This window comes from Pongo pygmaeus, chromosome 5, assembly GCF_028885625.2.
Source record: "Pongo pygmaeus isolate AG05252 chromosome 5, NHGRI_mPonPyg2-v2.0_pri, whole genome shotgun sequence".
NCBI classification, from domain to species: Eukaryota; Metazoa; Chordata; class Mammalia; order Primates; family Hominidae; genus Pongo; species Pongo pygmaeus.
Genome location: NC_072378.2, coordinates 11018918 through 11038808, shown reverse-complemented (window position 1 = coordinate 11038808; position 19891 = coordinate 11018918). Strand labels below are relative to the sequence as shown.

Sequence of the window (19891 nt, the reverse complement as noted above, 5' to 3'; positions counted from 1 at the left end):
AAACAGACAATACCATCAAATGCTGGTGATGGATGCGGAGTAACAAATTCTTAAACATGACTGTTGGCAATGCAAATGTTTGGCAGTTTCTTATAAAGCTACTCAAGAGAAATGAAAACATATGTCTACACCAAGATTTGCAACTGAATGTTAATAATACTACTAACTACTAATAATATTACTACAGGCTCACGCCTGTAATCCCAGCACTTTGGGAGGCCCAGGCGGGTAGATTACTTGAGGTCAGGAGTTCGAGACCAGCCTGGCCAACATGGTGAAATCCTGTCTCTACTAAAAATACAAAAAGATAATAAAATAAAATAAATTAGCCAGGCATGGTGGCAGGCGCCTATAATCCCAGCTACTTGGAAGGCTGAGGCAGGAGAATTGCTTGAACCCAAAAGGCGAAGGTTGCAGTGAGCCAAGATCATACCACTGCACTCCAGCTTGGGCGACAGAACAAGACCCCATTTCAAAAAAATAAATAAATAAAACAATAATAATACTAACAGCCAAAAGCTGGAAACCACTCTCACGTCCATCAATGAGTAAACGGATAAACAAATTGTGGTATATCTATACAATGGAATACTCTTTCAGCAATACAAAAGAATGTATTACTGATATACACAACACAAATAGATTTCAAAAGCATTATGCTAGGAGAAAGAAGTCAAACACAAAAAGCATGTTGTATGATTTGATTTACATTAGAAAGGTAAATTTATGTTTATGGAAAGCAGTTTGGGCCAGGTGCGGTGGCTCATGCCTGTAATCCCAGCATTTTGGGAGGCCAAGGACAGCAGATCACTTGAGGTCAGGAGTTCAAGATCAGCCTGGCCACCATGGTGAAATCTTGTCTCTACTAAAAATACAAAAATTAGCTGGGCATGGTGGTGCACACCTGTAATTCCAGCTATTCAGGAGTCTGAGGCACAAGAATCACTTGAACCCAGGAGGTGGAGGTTGCAGTGAGCCACGATTGCATCACTGCACTCCAGCCTGGGAGACAGAGCAAGACTGTCTCCAAAAAAAAAAAGAAAGAAAGCAGTTCCATCAGGAGGCCATTACGTTAAGCTGGTTCTGTTAGAGCAGGTAGTCAGGCAGACATGAGCAGGGCAGGAGAGGGCCCCCACCTCAGGAATGTCAGGCGACCATCAGGTGATGATCAGGTGGTTGTTACACTGTTCCTCTAAAATAATAATAATGGGTCGCAGCCAGTACCAGGGAAAGACAGTCTCCCAAAAGACAGGAAACACCAGAAGCAACTTTCTGATAAGATCTCCGAAGCTGGGCAAGTGGGCTCAAGCATGTGCACTGAGAAGCAAAATGACAGTTTAACCAATATGTGACCTTCCTCTAGGAACACCTGACTGATAAGGGAAAAATGTCTCAAGAAAGCAAGCACACAACTTCAGTAAACAAATGCACATGTGGCTCCTCCCAAGTGCTGACAGGCCACTGCACATGCAGACAGCCCATCCCAAGGAAAAAAATCCAAGGAGGAGAAATGGAAACCCCGGAACCATGCCGATGTATAAAACCCCAAGTCAAGGGCTGAACAGGGCACTTGGATCTCTCAAATGGTGCAGTGACTCGGATACCTTCCCTAGTGGTAAGACACCTCTACGCCTTGCCTTCTTCGGCTGGAGGCGTTCAACCCTCGTACCTGGTTTCCTTCTCCTCTTTCACTCTCCTGCTTACGAACCTACCCCTAGAACGATTCCTCTCAGCCACAGTGGCTCTGCTCCCCCTACCTGCTCTCTCTGCTCACCCTGAAGGATGGCTTGCAGGGGTGGGAAGGACCTTGGAGTCTGCACTGAGTAGACCTGAGACACTAATGACCCTCCCTGGACAGGAGGCTGATGAGAGTGGTAGGGCTAAAACCTACAACCATGTAGTATCTGGGGTTTCCCCTCTGCTTTTTCAACTAAAATCAGCTCTTTCCCAAAAACCCACCACCACCTATTCTCCTTTCTCTGTATGTATTCCAAAATGACCTTGCACACCCATTGGACCAACTGCCTTGGGGGTAAGTCTGTCTTTTCTCTGTTCTTACTTTGCACGCCCTGCAACTTTCTTCTCTGCCTTAAACACACACTCCCTATTTGTCATTCATGCACCGCAGCTCTTGCTGTGTTAGCCTGGCAACCAAGAGATGGACTCCCTTACGGATGTCCCTTGATATTTATACTTGTTACCCTACCAGTTCAGATGACCTCCAACCCTTTCCCTGTCTGTTGGCTCACTGCCGGGACAGACACTAATCAGAACCTCAGCTCTGTCAGCTCCTTATGACTTACCATATGCTTTTCATCCCTGTTATGCTCCAGGGCCATGTTTCTCCCTGGCTTTTGAGTGGTTTGCTTGCTTGCATAGGACCTCACTCTGTAGCCCTTAAGGACCCCACCCACTCGCTTTTTTTTCTGAGTTAGCACCCCTTTGTGGAGAAGGAAAATTCTCTGCCATTTGCAGGCCCTTATCCCAAACACCAAGTCCTCCAGAGGTTCCTCCTTTATATCAAGAGGGCAAATAAACGTTGCCCTCTCACATCCAAGGGCTGCTGTTTCTGCGAACATATGAAGGCTTTCCATGAGTATTCCTCTTGCTTCCTTCCTCCCGCTTCCTCCTGTAGCAGAGGGATTGTTCTACCTGTTTAAGCATGTGTTCTGCATGTTACCCTGGGAGGATGAAGAATCCCAAATACAAATTTTCCTCCATTCCTCTAATCACCTCCATTCCCTTCTCAATATGTATCAGGACCCTCAAAGTTATATTTGAAGGGAGAGAAGTCCAGCCCCCTTGCAGCAATTGGCAGAAAAACAGGTTTCTCGTCTTCTTAAAGAACATGGGAAATGGGAATCTGAGAAGAGATAATCATTTTGTTGCTAGAATGCTCTGAACAAGGGTCACTATAAGGTCATGGAGACAAGGATATAGGACGGCCCAAGGAGGCAGATGCCGGAGACCAAAGTACCCATAGAACAGAGATGAAGTCTAGCTCCAGGCTACAAACACAAAACAGATTACCACTGCAACACAGATGAAGGCTGGTCTAGAAATGGGATGGGATCGGGGTAGGGGTACCCAGTAAACACTGGTTCATTCCAGAACCCCTTGGATGAGTGGGAGGGCACCCTGTTCACTGTGGTCTGCCATAGGCACAGGATTAAGAGAACAAGGGGAGATGCCCTCTTCTCGCCTCTGTTCTTTCTTTACAAACAGGTAATTGTGCCTCCATAAAACAAGATGGGACCAAGGTTAGGGGTACCTGGTAAGCACTGGTTCATTCTGGAACCCCTAGAATGAATGGGGGACACTGCCATACGCAAAGGAAAAACGGATGAATGGGGTAATGCCCTACCCACTCTGGTCTGCTGTAAGTTCAGGAAAAAGACAGTAGGGAAATTGGAGGGGTTGCCTTCTTTTTCCCTTCTCTCCTCTGTTCTCTCTGTGGACGGGTAATCGAGTCTCCATACCACAGGACACACTACTCGGATACAACCTCAAGAACTGGGAAAAGTTTGACTCCCAAACCCTAAAAAGGAAAAGGCTAATATTTTTCTGTAATACAGCCTGGGTTGAATAAAAGCTCTAGGACCAGGAATTTTGGCCAGAAAACAGAAGCACAAATTTAAATATGATCCATCAACTAGATTTGTTTTGCTACCACCAGGGAAAACGGACAGAAATCCCCTATGTACTGGCCTTCATGGCCCTAAGAAACAACCCTCACCTTTGTTGGGCTTGTAAAATAGATCCATAGCCATAGTCATGCAGCCCCTTCCCATTGGTTCAGGAGGCCCCTCATCAGGTTTACCCAGAGCTCAAGCCCCACTGCCCCTTCTACCCAATTATATTGAAGTCTCCCAGAAGCCTTCTCCTCCCTACCCAGGGCCATCCTCTGGACACCACCTCCTTAAGTTATGCCCCATTCAGGAGGTTTAATGGTCCCAGTGGACCCACTAGAGTCCAGACTCCATTCACTATGCAAGACCTGAGCCAAATTAAAATGGAACTAGGGAAGTTTATGGAGGACCCTGACAAATATATCAAAGTGTTTTATAAACTGGGCTTAACATCTGAACTCACCAGGAGGGACCTCAGTCATACTAGGGCAAACTCTGCCTAAGGGAGAATGTGACTCCATTATGGTGGCAGTCCGACAATCTGCAAACACAATGCACATGACTGACACTGGTGGCTACCCTGTGGGGGCCACCATAGTTCCCCAGGTTGACCCCAGTTGGGATTACGATATCCAGCGGAGTATATGAGCAAGGAACCACATGTTCCTCTGTCTGATAGAAGGAATGAAAGCTAGCAGAGCAAAGCCTGTGAACTGTAATAAATTGGTCTTGACAGATCAAGGGCCTTATGAAAACCTCACCATTTTCTTAGACAGGCTAGAAGAGGCCCTAATGAAACATACTAACCTAGACCCAGACCCACTAGAAGGACAACTGTTCATAAAGGATCATTTCCCTAATTCAAACAACCCCAGATATTAGGAGGAAACACCAGAAACTAGCACTGGATCCCAGTGCCCCTATGCCTGACATCTGCAAAGCAGGTTCCTTGGTCTTTTACAACCAGAACCAGGAGAAGTAGGAAAGGGCTCACGAAAAGGAGAGGCAAAAGGAAAAGCAACAGCTCCAACTACTGACTGCCCTGCAAACCCGCCAGCTACCTCTGGCAGGCCCCAGGCAGATCCCTTCACCCAAATGCTACTTCTGTGGGGAGCCAGGCCACACAAGAAAGCAGTGCCCAAACCAATGGGGACCCCCACCCCCAGCTCTCCATGCTCCAACTGCCACAAGCTTGGCCACTCGGAAACAGGACTACCCTGAAAGCTGAAAGGCCCTCAGGACATCCCAAATGGATGGCCTTCAGCTCCTTGAGCTGAAGGGGCCCTACGCTCCACTTGGCTCCTGGAGCAAATAACGCTATTGAAGGGACAGAGCCAAGGGCTGCCTTGGATGTGCCCAGTAGGACTGTAAGTTTTCTTTCGGACACGAGGGCTGCCTGCTCAATGCTTACCTCTTTTCCCAGGCAATTATCCTCCTGGGAGGATATGAAGTGCCCATAACCTGGAGGTTTACTCCTCCTCTGTGCTGCCTGTGGGGGAAAACCGTCTTTTCTCATTCATTTTTAGTGACGCCAGAATACCCTACATACCTTTTGGGTAGAGAGATTTTGTTCAGACTAGGGGCTCAGTTAACCTTTCCTCCAGGGCCAACACCCCCTTTTTCAAATGCAATCTTATGCCTCAAGGAAACCATACACAAGGATGAACTGTTCACAGACCTTCCCATTTATCCAGAGGTCTGGGTCTCAGGAGTAACAGGAAAGGCCATAATGGCAATGCCTATAGTAATTCAGCCCAAGAATCCTTCTAGCTATCCTTGTAGAAGGCAGTTTCCTCTTCAGCTGGAGGCCAAAGAGGGATTTCAGCTCCTGACTGAAAAATTTCAAAAACATGGATTATTAATACCCTGTAACACCCCATCTTACCTGTTAAAAAGAGCAATGAAAAATACAGGCTAGTCCAGGACCTGCGAATCATAAATGAGGCAGTAGTCCCAATACACTCAATGATCCCCAACTCATACGTAATTCTTCCCATCCTCCAGATGCTCAGTGGTTTCCAGTCTTAGACCTTAAAGACTCTTTCTTTTGTATCTCCCCCTCGACCCATCCTCCCAATTTCTATTTGCATTTGAGTGGGAGAATGAAAAGGAAGGAGTCAACAGCTCACCTGCACAGTGCTTCCACAGGGTTTCAGAGACAGTCCCCATTGGTCTAGGCAAGCCCTGGCTAGAGATTTGCAGGACCTAAGTCTTGAGAGGAGAGAGTGTCTCTTACAATACATGGATGACCTGTTAATCTGCTCCCCAACAAGAGAACTGTGAATCCAACATCTAGTCCAAACACTAAACTGCCTTGCAAACAGAGAATACAACGTGTCTGAAAACAGACTCCTAAAGTACCAAGTCTTGTTGTTAGAAAACCCATCGGTAACAGTTGAGCAGTGTTCCACCCTTAACCCAGTTTCCTTACTGCCACTACCAGGAGACCATAACACCACATTTGTGTTGTGAGATACTTAACCAAATTTATGCCAGCCAGGAAGACTTAAAAGATCAGCTCCTAGATAATCCACATGACATACGGTTTTCAAGTGGGAATAGCTTTGTCAGGGATAGAACTAGATATGCAGAGTATGCTATAATGTCCCCTCAACAAATTATAGAGGCTAAAGCTCTGTCCCCGGGGACCTGTGTGCAACTAGCCAAACTCACTGCGCTGACCAAAGCCCTAAACTAGGGGAAAGAAAAAGAGTATATACAAATTCCAAATACACGTTTCTGGTGCTTCACACTCACACGGCTATCTGGAAGGAGAGGGTGTACCTAACACCTCCAGATACTCAAATTAAGTATGGGCCTCAAATCTTAGAGCTATTAGAGGCTGTTCATTTGCCCCAGGAAGTGGCAATAGTGCACAGTAAAGGACACCAAAGGGGCTCCGATGAAACTGCATGGGGAAATAGGTTAGCTGACTGAACAGCTAAAGAGACAGGCATCTCAAAAGATACCTTCATGGGGGCCTTGCTCATCTCTCCAATACACTAAGGAAGAAACAGATTGGGCCACCCAACATGGGTATTGAAAAGAAACCAATGGATGATATAGGTTGGGAGAACTTCTCTCTCTACCTAAAGCCTCCCAATGGAAATCATCAAGAGTTTACAGGACTCTCGCCACTTTAGAAAAGACAGTCTAGGGCAAATTTGTAAACCGGTGTTCAGTGGGGGAAGGAATAAATAAAACTATTCAACAGGTTTGTCAAGTCTGCACTTTGTGCACTATAAATAATCCCCAGATGGGGAAGCCCTCTCCATCAGTAAGTCCAATCCAAAGGAGAGGTACATACCCTGCAGAGGACTGGCAGATGGACTTCACTCAGCTCCCTGCATACCACAGGTTTAAGTACCTCTTGGTCTGTGCAGACACCTTCACAGGATGGGTAGAAGCCTGCCTCACAAGGACTGAAAAGGCACAGGAGGTAGCTAAATTCCTCCTAAAGGTACTCATTCCTCAGTTCAGGCAACCCAGGTCATTGCAGAATGACAATGGTCCATCCTTCATTTCCCAATTAACTCAACAGGTTAGTAGTGCCCTGGACATAAACTTTCACTCTGCCAGGAGACTGTAATCTTCAGGAAAAGTGGAAAGAAATAACCAAACCCTCAAACACATCCCCAACAAACTCTGCCAGGAAACAGAACAGCCATGGGTGTACCTCTTAGCTTTAGCCGTCCTTCTGATTTGTTGCCCCTAAGGCTCCCTTGCAATTAAGCTCCTTCAAGGCTTTATACGGTAGGCCATTCCTATATTCTGTCATTACTAGATGAAGAAACTGCCAAAATCACCCACTATGTTTCTTCTTTAACAGGCTTCTAACAGGCTCTCTGGGAATATGGTTTACAAGCAAACCCGAAATCTGAAGGGGAAAAATCCCCACCTCTATACCCTGTAGGCTCACAACTTCTCATTAACACCTGGAAGGATGGAACCCCAAATTCCCAACAAACTCCTATTTGAAAGGGCCCCTTCACCATTCTATTATCTACCCCTACAGCCATTACAGTACTGGAGACTGCCAGCTAGATCCATCACACCCAAGTGAAGCTGTGGAAAAGCCCTTAAACACCAGAGCCAGAACCAGCAACCTCAGCTCCGAAATACACTTGCAAGGCACTGGAAGATCTAAAATTCCTCTTTAAACAAAAAGATAAGTAATGCCCCGCCAACATCCTTTCACCCCAAACTAAGGTGATCCCAATACTAGAAATTTTATTGGCAATTGCTCTGATTGTTATCACTATTTTAACCCTAACTTGCACACCACCAGGAGTTCTATTGGCAGCTCGTTTTGTGACCAGTTTCTGTTAGGTCACCATGGGCCTGCTCCTGCTGGTTCTCATTCTCACGCCTTTACTAGCAGCCCACCGCCATCCTGATTTCCCGTTATTGGAAAAAGCTCAGCAACTGCTCCAAAGTACAGGATCCCCTTACTCTACCAACTGCTGGTTATGTACTAGCTCTTCCACTGAAACACCAGGGACAGCTTATCCAGCCTCGCCCAGAGAATGGACAAGCATAGAGGCGGAATTACATATTTCCTATCATTGGGACCCTAATCTGAAAGGATTGATGAGGCCTGCAAATAGCCTTCTTTCAACGGTAAAGCAAGATTTCCCTGATATCCGCCAGAAACCTCCTATTTTCGGACCCATCTTTACTAATATCAACTTAATGGGAATAGCCCCTATTTGTGTTACGGCCAAAAGGAAAAATGGAACAAATGTAGGCACTCTTCCAAGTACAGTCTGTAATGTTACTTTCACTGTAGATCCTAACCAACAGACTTATCAAACATACACCCACAAACAATTCCTCCATCAACCAAGATTCCCCAAACCTCCAAATATTACTTTTCCTCAGGGAACTTTGCTAGATAAATCCACCCGGTTTTGCCAGGGACGCCCAAGTTCATGCAGTACTCGAAATTTCTGGTTCCGGCCTGCTGATTATAACCAATGTCTGCAAATTTCCAACCTCAGCTCTACAGCGGAATGGGTTCTATTGGACCAAACTCGAAATTCTCTTTTTTGGGAAAATAAAACCAAGGGAGCTAACCAGAGCCAAACACCCTGCGTCCAAGTCTTAGCAGGCATGACTATAGCCACCAGCTACCTGGGCATATCAGCAGTCTCAGAATTTTTTGGAACCTCCCTCACCCCCTTATTTCATTTCCATATCTCTACATGCCTTAAAACTCAAGGAGCCTTTTATATTTGTGGCCAGTCGATTCACCAATGCCTCCCCAGTAACTGGACTGGAACTTGTACCATAGGCTATGTAACCCCAGACATCTTCATAGCCCCTGGCAATATCTCTCTTCCAATACCAATCTATGGGAATTCTCAGTTGCCCAGGGTGAGGAGGGCAATCCATTTCATTCCCCTTCTCGCGGGACTCGGCATTATAGCCGGTACGGGAACTGGAATTGCTGGAATAACAAAAGCTTCCCTCACCTATAGCCAGCTCTCAAAGGAAATAGCCAAAAACATCGACACCATGGCTAAAGCCTTAACGACCGTGCAAGAACAAATCGACTCTTTAGCAGCCGTAGTCCTTCAGAATCGTCGAGGACTAGACATGTTAACGGCAGCACAGGGAGGAATTTGTTTGGCCTTAGATGAAAAATGTTGCTTTTGGGTAAATCAATCAGGAAAAGTACAAGACAACATCAGACAACTCCTAAATCAAGCCTCCAGTTTACGGGAACGAGCCACTCAGGGTTGGTTAAATTGGGAAGGAACTTGGAAATGGTTCTCTTGGGTTCTTCCCTTTACAGGCCCACTTGTTAGTCTCCTACTTTTGCTCCTTTTTGGTCCATGTCTCCTAAATCTAATAACCCAATTTGTCCTCTCTCGCCTTCAGGCCATAAAGCTCCAGACGAATCTCAGTGCAGGATGCCGTCCTCACAATATTCAAGAGTCACCCTTCTAAGGAGGACCCCTAGACTGCTCGCTAGTTGGACACGACAGAGGCGAAATCCTGCCCCGTCTCCCGTGGACCTGGCTGGATATGGCTTTTGCCAATCCACAGAGCCATCCTGCCCTGACAGCTAGCAAGAGGCCAAGACCCACAGAACAACCACTACAGCCCCTCTGTCAGCAGGAAGCAGTTAAAGAAGACTGACCTTCGTCCATTTTCCCAAATAATTGGGTCTTGGACTCTTGAGGGGGGGAAATGTTGGAGCAGGTAGCTAGTCAGACATGAGCAGGGCAGGGGAGGGCCCCCTCACCAGGAATGTCAGGCGACCATCAGGTGATGGTCAGGCAGTTAAGCTGTGTCTCTAACATAATAATGGGTAGCAGCTAGCGCCAGGGAAAGATGGCCTCCCAATAGACAGGAAACACCTGAAGCTGGTGATCAGCCGCTTCCTAATAAGATCTCAGGAGTTGGGCACACAGGCTCAAGCATGCACCCTAAGAGGCAAAATAGTGGCATTTAACTCATATATGACCTTCCTTTAGGAAGGCTTGACTGGTAAGGGAAAAACTCCTCCAGTGAACACATGCACAACTTCAGTAAAAACACTGCACATGCATCCTCTCCCAAGTGCTGGCAGGCCACTGTGCATGCAGACAGCCCGCCCCAAAGAAAAATCAGAGGAGGAGAAATGGAAACCCCGGAACCATGCCAATGTATAAAACCCCAAGTCAAGGGCCTAGCAAGGCAATTGGATCTCTCAAGTCGCCCACTTGGCTCTCTTCAAGTGCACTTTGCTTCCTTTTGTTCTTGCTCTAAAACTTTTACTCCTGCTCTAAAACTTGCCTTGGACTGTCATGCTACCTTAAGCCTCCCCGGCCAAATTCTCTCCTCTCCTCCAGGGCGCAAGGATGGAGTTTGCTGCAGACCCATCGGATTTGTTGCTGGTAACAGTTCCACCATTTAGGTTCCAGCACCAAGCAAACTAACACCCAACTCAGTGTAAACAGCCAAACAAAACTTAAGCTTACCCAATTAGAAACCACCATCTAACCTCTAACTAGGTCCTTTCAACTTTAACCAAGCATTTTCTTTGTCTTGCTTCTGTGGGCACCTTATAAAATTTTCCCCCTTGTACCTCTGTAGTAGAGACCCAGTTGCTTGCAGTTTGGCCCTGCCTGTTCATAAATCACCCTTGCTCAAATAAACTCTCTAAAATGCTAATGTGCCTAAGTTGATTTCTTAACACATCTTTGCAGATTGCAGGAAAACCAATGAACTAGACAACCTACAAAATTTGTTCACTTTTCTGTAATCAACACATTTTACCTCAGTCTACTATCTTTGAAATGTGTACATTATCCCAAGTAAAACTGTATTAATCTAAGGATAGTTTAAATTTCTAAAACCAAATTTAATCTTTAAAAATTGATTTTTCAAAAGTCAGTTAATTCATATATATCCACCTGTACTGAACCCATCCTCACAGGGTTAATGAAAATTCTGGACAGAAACATAGTTATAATTAAGCATTAATCAAGCTGCATTTTGACCCATTTTCTTGTAAACAAAAGTCACAATACACTAGATACTGTCCATTTACATCTCCATGGTTCCTAAAAATAAGATTTTTGAGTTAGAAATCATAAGGTTTTTTAAGAATTGCTAAAGATGAGGCCAGGCGCGGTGGCTCACGCCTGTAACCCCAGCACTTTGGGAGGCCGAGGTGGGCGGACCACCAGATCAGGAGTTTAAGACCAGCCTGGCCAACATAGTGAAACCCCATCTCTACTAAAAATACAAAAAATTAGCAGGGTGTGGTGGCGCATGCCTGTAATACAGCTACTTGGGTGGCTGAGGCAGGAGAATCACTTGAACCTAGGAGGGGGAGGTTGCAGTGAGCGGCGGTTGTGCCACTCCACTCCAGCCTGGGCGACAGATGAGACTCTGTCTCAAAAAAAAAAAAAAAAAAAGAATTGCTTTAAGATGTTTTTCAGGTTCTGGAATTACAGTAAAACAGCTGTCACCAGTTTAAGACCAGTTTAAAGACACCCTACAGAGGAATCAAATCAGCATGAGAATAGTGTCTTCATCTCCCTGTCCCATGGTTTCACCCCTGTACTCTTCGACCAATCAATCGGCCCCCTCCAAAACCCTTAAACCCTAGACCCAAACCCCTCCAAGATGGATTTGGGGTTTCCTTCTATCTCCTCCTTCGGAAGCCCTACCATAAAACCTCTTCACTGCAACCTGGTATTGCGAGAAACAGCTCTATTACAGTTATAGTACTTCAATGTAAGATAAATAAGCAGAAACAAAGTCGAACCTCAGTATTCCTGAATTATTTGTGAATTTATCTACTTGCTGAAATAAGAGAGGTTGAGTGCACTGCTCAAGCCACACAGCTAGTAAGCGGCAATGCTAGCTGTGTGACTTGATCACACAGTCACAGATCAGCCCAGGTCCAATGCTGATCACAGAACCACCAAGTTCTGAAATTAAAAACTGGACAGCTAAAATTAAAAATTCAATTTAAGAGACAGAAGATAAAGCCCCAAACATCCTCCAGAAGAAAGGGGGAGGAAGGAATTAGGAGATAAAAAGACAAAATTAAAGAATCAACCCAAGAGGTCCAGCATACAACTACCAGAAGTTTCAGAGGGAACAGAAAAAAAAAAAAAAAAAGAAAATGGAGAGGAGGAAATTGATCACAAATCTAGCAGAAAATTTCTCCACAAATGAGGAAAAAATCTGAACTGAAGGGACCTAGAAAAATGAAAGAGAAACACACAAAGGTACATCATTATGACATTTCAGTATACAATGACAAAAAGGCTACCCAAAAAGCATCTTGAAAGAGAAACCAAGTCATGTATAATGACAAGGAAACGGAAGGCATTAAATTTTTCAATACCAGACCTAGAAGCAAGAAATCAATGGGGTAACCACTTTTAAATTTTGGGTGAAAATCATCTGTAACCCCAAAATCTATTCAAATTATCAATCAAGTATAAAGGTAGAATATAAATAAATAGAGACATTTTCAGGTATGCATTAGCTCAAAAAATTATTTTTCATGCATCCTTTCCTAGAAAGCTACTAGAAAATGTGCTCCAACAAAAAAAGAATGGAAACTGAAAAAGATAATGACATGAGATCCAGAAAACAGGGTACAGAACAGGATAATAGAGAAAGTACAACTTTCTGCAGAATGACAGCTGTTGAGAAAGAAGGAAGGTTCTGGATCTGGGTGGGGGAAGGAGGGGAAAAGCAATCCATTTGAACATGTGGGAAATACTACTGATGAGTGTAAGAGATTGTTGAACATCTGGTAGGGGGCACATAACAATGTACCAAAGTAGGCCAGGCACCATGGCTCATGCCTGTAATCCCAGTACTTTGGGAGGCCGAGGCGGGTGGATCATGAGGTCAGGAGATCGAGACCATCCTGGCTAACATGGTGAAACCTCGTCTCCACTAAAAATACAAAAAGTTAGCCGGGCATGGCGGCAGGCACCTGTAGTCCCAGCTACTCGGGAGGCTGAGGCAGGAGAATCACTTGAACCCAGGAGGTGGAAGTTGCAGTGAGCCAAGATCGCGCCACTGGACTCCGGCCTGGGCAACAGAGTGAGACTTCCTCTCAAAAAAAAACAAAAACAAAAACAAAAAAACAATGTACCAAAGTAATACTAGGTAAGCTAAAAAGACAATTATGTATTAACTTCAAAAAAATGAAGAACCATGTAAAAATGAAAGTGTGGTCATATTACACTATTTAACCAGCAGAGAATAATGTTTACAGAGTCAAAATATAAATCCACACTATTAAGTCAGCTAAATGTATCATCAATGGCAAGCAGAGAAAGAAATGGATGGAGCATCTACCATGGTTAATAATGTCTAAAAATATATAGTGGCTATTTAGGTCTCTAAAGCTTATGATGCTTCTCTACCTCTACCCTCACCACTAGAAGAATTGGAGTAACAGAATTGAAATAAACTCTTATCTGTTGTATTGAGATCTCCATTGGGCATATCAGATATTTTATTTGTAGGAGCTTGGGTATTCTGCAGCATTCATCTATTCATTTATTGAACAAATGTTTATTGAGTGTCTACGATGTTCCAGACACTTCTTTAGGTGTCAGGGATATGGTAGTGAAGAAAACAAAATGCCTGCCCTCATTGGGCCTTACCCTCTAGTGTGGGAGACAGATGATGGATGAGTAAAACATGTAATATGGGCCAGGAGCGGTGGCTCACGCCTGTAATCCCAGCACTTTGGGAGGCCGAGGTGGGTGGATCACGAGGTCAGGAGATTGAGACCATGCTGGCCAACATGGTGAAACCCCATCGCTACTAAAAATAGAAAAATTAGTGGGGTGTGGTGGCGGGCGCCTATTATCCCAGCTACTCGGGAGGCTGAGGCAGAAAAATCTCTTGAACCCAGGAGGCGGAGGTTGCAGTGAGCCGAGATCGCGCCACTGTACTCCAGCCTGGCGACAGAGCTAGACTCCATCTCAAAAAAAAAAGTCTGATGCATTGAGCCTGGGGCTCAGGAGAGACATAAGAGTTAGAGAAACAAATTTTTGAGTCATTAGCTACAGCAGACATTTAAATCTCTAGGACTGGATAGGAGACCTTGGGGAGTAAAAGAAAAGAGAAATATATTTGCAGTATATTATAAAACATAATAGAAAAAAATAGAATCCTCTCATAGAGTAAGGGCAAGTACTAGTCCATAAACATTTTATTTCAGAAATCGATGAAAAGTAAATAGATGTATTAATGGACTAACACATGTAATCTGTATACTTATGAACATATTAGGAATAATCTATTTTCTATTGTAGGTTGTGGTCAAAAAAAAGAAAATTCTAGGGGATGAGAAGAAGCTAAGAAAAAATAATAGCCGCTGTGGTAGGAAGAACATCATGGAAATACAGTATATAAAAGCCAAAGAAATGTTGAATGGACCGGGCATGGTGGCTCATGCCTGTAGTCCCAGCACCCTGGGAGCCCGGGGCAGGTGGATCACCTGAAGTCAGGAGTTCAAGACAAGCCTGGCCAACATGATGAAACCCCGTCTCTACTAAAAATACAAAAAATTAGCTGGGCATGGTGGCTGACACCTGTGATCTCAGCTACTCAGGAGGCTGAGGCAGGAGAATCACTGAAATCCAGGAGCAGAAGTTGCAGTAAGCCAAGATTGCACCACTGTACTCCAGCCTGGGCAACAAGAGCAAAACTGTGTCTCAAAAAAAGTAAATAAAAGAAATGTTAAATGTTTCTAGCAGACACTGCTTAACTGTAAGGAATGAATACGACAATTGAAGCTCAATTAGGACAGAGAAGCAACCACCACAGGCTGGGTAATACGGAGGCCATCCGTTACTGACTTTGACAACGGCAGCGTCACTGAATAGTGGGGGCAGAAAACACCTGGGAATGAATGAGAGGTGAGAAAGCAGAGACAACCAATGTAGACGGAGGGGAAACCTCCCTAGGAATCTGAACTTTGGACATAAGAATTCACTAGGTGAAGGAGTCTGCCAGAGCTCTAGAGAAAACTACATAAATTCCTGGGGACAGATCTCTGTCATGGATTTTGTGTTCCCAGTTCCTGGTAGACACTCAATATTCAGTTTGTTGAACTGAATGAAATAGAAAACAGGAGACCCAGCCCAAAGAGCAGAGCCTCTTAATCTGAACTCCATGTTTATATTCAAGGAAGAGGAGTCCATGAAATCTCAGAAATTGGGTCAGGGGGCAGCGAGCAGGGAGCAGATAAGTTATGTGGGTGAATTTTCCTTTTTTTTAAAAAAAAGAAAGGTTCACAGCATTTACCAGACTCTCAAAAGGGCTTGTGACCACTAGAAGGGTTAAAAACAATTGTTTTATGGGCATACAGCTACTCCTTAGCTTTCAGCCAGTGCTAAAGACATGCTGCTTGTTATAGAGTGAACTGTGCGCCATCCAAATTCATATGTTGAAATCCTAACGTCTAATGTGACTGTACTGTATTTGGAGATAAGGTTTTTTTTTGAAATGGAGTTTCACTCTTGTCGTCCAGGCTGGAGTGCTATGGTGCGATGTCGGCTCACCGCAACCTCCGCCTACTGGGTTCAAGCAGTTCTGCTTCAGCCTCCTGAGCAGCTGGGATTACAAGCATGCGCCATCATGCCCGGCAAATTTTTGGTATTCTTTTTTTTTTTTTTTAGCAGAGACGGGGATTTGCCATGTTGGCCAGGCTGGTCTTGAACTCCTGACCTCAGGTGATCTGCCTGCCTCTGCCTTCCAAAGGGCTGGGATTACAGGCGTGAGCCGCCATGCCCGGCCTGGAGATAAAGGTTTTTAAAGAGGTAATTAAGCTTAAATAAAGTCATAGGGTGAGGGGCCATAATCCAGTGACTGATGTCCTTATAAAGAGATTAGAACACACAAAGGAGAGACTATGTGAAGACACAAGGAGAAGACCACCATCTACAAGCCAAGGGGAGAAGCCTCAGGAGAAAATCAACCCTGCTGATCTCTGACTTTTAGCTTCCAGGGCTGTAAAAAAATAAATGCGTTTGGCTGGGCATGGGTGGCTCATGTCTGTAATCCCAGCACTTTGGGAGGTTGAGGTGGGCAGATCACCTGAGGTCGGGAGCTCGAGACCAGTCTGACCAACATGGAGAAACCGCATCTCTACTAAAAATACAAAATTAGCCAGGCACTGGGGCTGGGCACAGTGGCTCATGCCTGTAATCCCAGCACTTTGGGAAGCCGAGGTGGGTGGATCACCTGAGGTTGGGAGTTTGAGACCAACCTGGCCAACATGGAGAAACCCCATCTCTATTAAAAACAGAAAATTAGCCAGGCATGGTGGCACATGCCTGTGATCCCAGCTACTTGGGAGGCTGAGGCAGAATTGTTTGAACCCGGGTGGCAGAGGTTGCAGTGAGCCGAGATCACGCCATTGCACTACAGCCTGGGCAACAAGAGCGAAACTCCGTCTCAAAAAAAAAAAAGGAAAAAAAAAAAAAAGAAAGAAAAGAAATGAGTTGTTAAGCCACCCACCAGTCTCTGGTATTTTATCATGGCAGCCCTGGCAAACTAATATCGCACTCTAACTTCTCTCTCAAGTCTGGTCTGATCCTTGCCTCCTCTCCCCAAGTTCCCGACCCATTCTAGTCAAAAGATGAGGCTACTCCATCATCAGTTCTCCCAACAACAACAAAAAAAGTATTGATTACTTCATCATAGAGCTTTTAGTTCCTGACTATTCTAAAAACTAAGGTGTCCTAGCACAGGGGTCCCCAACCCTAGCACACAGATCCCTCGTCCCTGCAGGAGGCAAGCATTACCATCTGAGCTCCGCCTCCTGTCTGATCAGCGGCATATTAGATTCTCATAGGAGCACAAACCCTATTGTGAACTGCGCATAGGAGGGATCTAGGTTGCTCGTTCCTTATGAGAATCTAACTAATGCCTGATGATCTGAAGTGGAATAATTTTATCCCAAAACCATCCCTGCTCCGTCTGTGGAAAAATTGTTCTCCACAAAACAAGTCCCTGGTGCCAAAAAGGTTGGGGACTGCTGTCCTAGCACACCTCATCTCTCTTATTCCTGAATGTTTCTGAAACTAAAAGCACTTTTAGAAAAATGTGTATAATTAAACCATCAAATAGCTGTTTAGAGATGAGAGAGCAATTTGGAATTCTGAAGCTACAAAGGTAAATTTGGCAAATATCTTAGCCAAGGTATGGTAGGGTCTACGTGTCACATTCATTCCCATGTCCAGGTAGCTTGTATTTTCAAACTAGAAAGGGTAATAAATGCTTTCCCTGCTTCCCCACATCCAAACATATCACAAGGATTTTGTTTTCCTTACTTCAAGAGCCTTAAACATCTACAATTAGTTAAATATTCTAATAGTCTTCTGCTTGTTGATATCACAAGCAGAAAATTGAGAAAGGTTATTCAATTGCTTTATCTCATCAGAAAAGAAAGGCTGTAAATTAGAAGCTTTAATCTGGTGTTACAGTAAAGCACAACAAATTTTAAACATACATACAAGGCCGGACGCAGTGACTCACGCCTGTAACCCCAGCACTTTGGGAGACCAAGGCGGGTGGATCACGTGAGGTCAGGAGTTCAAGACCAGCCTGACCAACATGGTTAAACCCCATCTCTACTAAGAATACAAAAATTAGCTGGGCATGGTGGCGGGCGCCTGTAATCCCAGCTACAGCTACTCGAGAGTCTGAGGCAGGAGAATCACTTAAACCCAGGGGGCAGAGGTTTCAGTGGGCCAAGATCAGGCCATTGCATTGCACTCCTGCCTGGGCAACAAGAGCGAGAGTCCATCTCAAAAAATAAAATAAACATACAAGTTTATAAATACATATACATGCATATGCACGAGTGCACACATATATTCCACAGCGTCACTAAGTATTAATTTGTACATTTATCGTGTAATGAACAAGCCCTATAGTATCTGCATGAATTCTGACCCATTATTACATCAACCTGAACCCATACTTCAGTCTTATAAATATGTGTAAACTCACTGACACGTGTTCTACATACTTTTTAGATTTTAACAATTGCTTAGCCACTTTGCTAAGAGACCTGTGGTTATCAGCTACTATATATGTACAAAGAAATCAAAAAGATCTAAAATTGGGCTACCATTATCTTAAGAAAAAATTTGAACGTCCTCTCATTTCAAGAAGGAAAATACGCACAGCATTCAAAATAGCACCATTATTATAGAACTGAGAGTTAGGTTACCTGACCCTGCAAGTTTTATATACCCGGTGTTTTTAAGCTCTGCCTGGTCTCCACATCTCTGCTTGGAATTGAGTTTAAGGCTGAACTCTTAAGTAAACAATTTCACGCGTGTTGAAAACCCAACCCTAGCCCACTCGCTGATTAAACGAAGGTGACACCTCTCATTATTAAGGTCAGAATCTGTGCACATGAAAAAGGACCAACCAATCACTTCACCTTCGAATGCAGGCCAAGGTTACAATCTGGGCAGCCTGTGGTGAGAATGAAAGAGCAGACACTGCCGGTGAAGCAAGACTGAGTTTCACTCAGAGGCAGGAAGCCCTGGAGCCTGTCCTTTCCCTCCCCAGGATGCCCGAGGGCCGGCCATGAGTAAAGGGCCCACCTCTGCGCTCAGCCCTAGAGGCTAAGGGACAACAGTTGATTTTAAGACACTTGTCCGTCCACGCCCTTTTGTTTTTTTTCAAAAAAAAAAAAAACAGATCAGCGACCCGGCTTGTGGAACTGCCCCGCGGCCGCCGCCCCCACTCACCGCACACCATCAGCAGCAGGACGATCAGCAGCGTGGCCACGAACACAAGCAGAGTCAGCCCGACGCTGTGCCACATCTTGGGGGCAGAAGGGCAGTCGGCTCGGGGCGGCTGGCGCGGACGGCGGTGAGCGCGGGCGGCGGCGCGTCCTGCGCTTCAGCGGCGGGCGCCAGGCGCGGCTGGGCGCCGAGGCGGCATGGGCGGCTGGCGCCCCCTCGGCAGCGCCCCCAGGGGGTGGGGCGGCGCAAAGGCGGGCACTGTGGGACGGACGGACCGCCCGCCCGCCCGCCCGATCCCTTTCCCGCCCGGGTGGCCAGAGCGCGGGAGGCAGGCGGGCCTCAGGGAGCCTCTAGTCCCTCATCGCCCCGGGGAGCCGAGGCCGCGGCACCCAGAGACCCCAGCGGTCGGATGCGCTTCCATGGCGGACGCCGCGGGCCTGTAGGGAGGACAGAGGGTAAGACGGGTACACACGGCGCCCACAAGGCCCTCGTCGCTGTCCACCCAAGTGTCTCTGAGACCCCAGGGATGCCAGGTGTCAGCGTCGCCCGGCCGCGGCTGTAGCGGTTTCTCCGCCCCAGGCGCCCTACCGCTGCAGCAGCTCATCACCAAGCTCGCCTCCTCCGCGGCGCGGGGTCGGCTGGGAGATGGAGTGCAGAGCCTGGTGGAGGCGGGAGGGCGTTGTCTCGCAGGGACTACAACTCCCAGAATGCACCGCCACTCGGGCTCCGCTGCTTCCATCCTCGGGCCGCTCTGCCTTTGGTCTTGCTCAAGTTGCCTCAGTCGGACGACGGTGGGCTGGCCTTCTCCAAAGCCGGGGATCTGGGTACCAGTCCTGCTGAGGCGCCAGGGAGATTTCAACCATTACTCTGTATACAAAGTCGTTTTGTTTCTAGCCGTGGTCGATGAAGTACGCCGAGGGAGGAAAGAGGAGGCGGCTGCCTGAAAAACTGGTTGCTCGTGCACCTAGCCCTGTTGCCGGGGGCGAAGGTTGAATATTTGGGACTTGGAGGAAGCAC

General features: G+C 46.0%; 2 protein-coding genes across 2 annotated transcripts in view; one reads left to right on the top strand and one right to left on the bottom strand.

Annotated features, from left to right (window-relative positions):
* SMIM13 (small integral membrane protein 13) overlaps positions 1-19632 on the bottom strand; it is a 44779-nt gene extending 25147 nt beyond the window's left edge. The window contains exon 1 of the mRNA XM_054491819.2: positions 18878-19632. Within this exon, the coding sequence (XP_054347794.1) occupies positions 18878-18953 (76 nt within the window). The 5' untranslated portion in view covers positions 18954-19632. The remainder of the gene's footprint in view (positions 1-18877) is intronic.
* ERVFRD-1 (endogenous retrovirus group FRD member 1, envelope) lies at positions 1567-11514 on the top strand. Its single transcript, XM_054491817.2, has 2 exons — positions 1567-1615; positions 7645-11514. Exon 2 carries the CDS (start codon positions 7965-7967, stop codon positions 9579-9581), a length of 1617 nt encoding a protein of 538 aa, XP_054347792.2. The 5' UTR covers positions 1567-1615; positions 7645-7964; the 3' UTR covers positions 9582-11514.
* Positions 19633-19891: the final 259 nt, after the last annotated feature.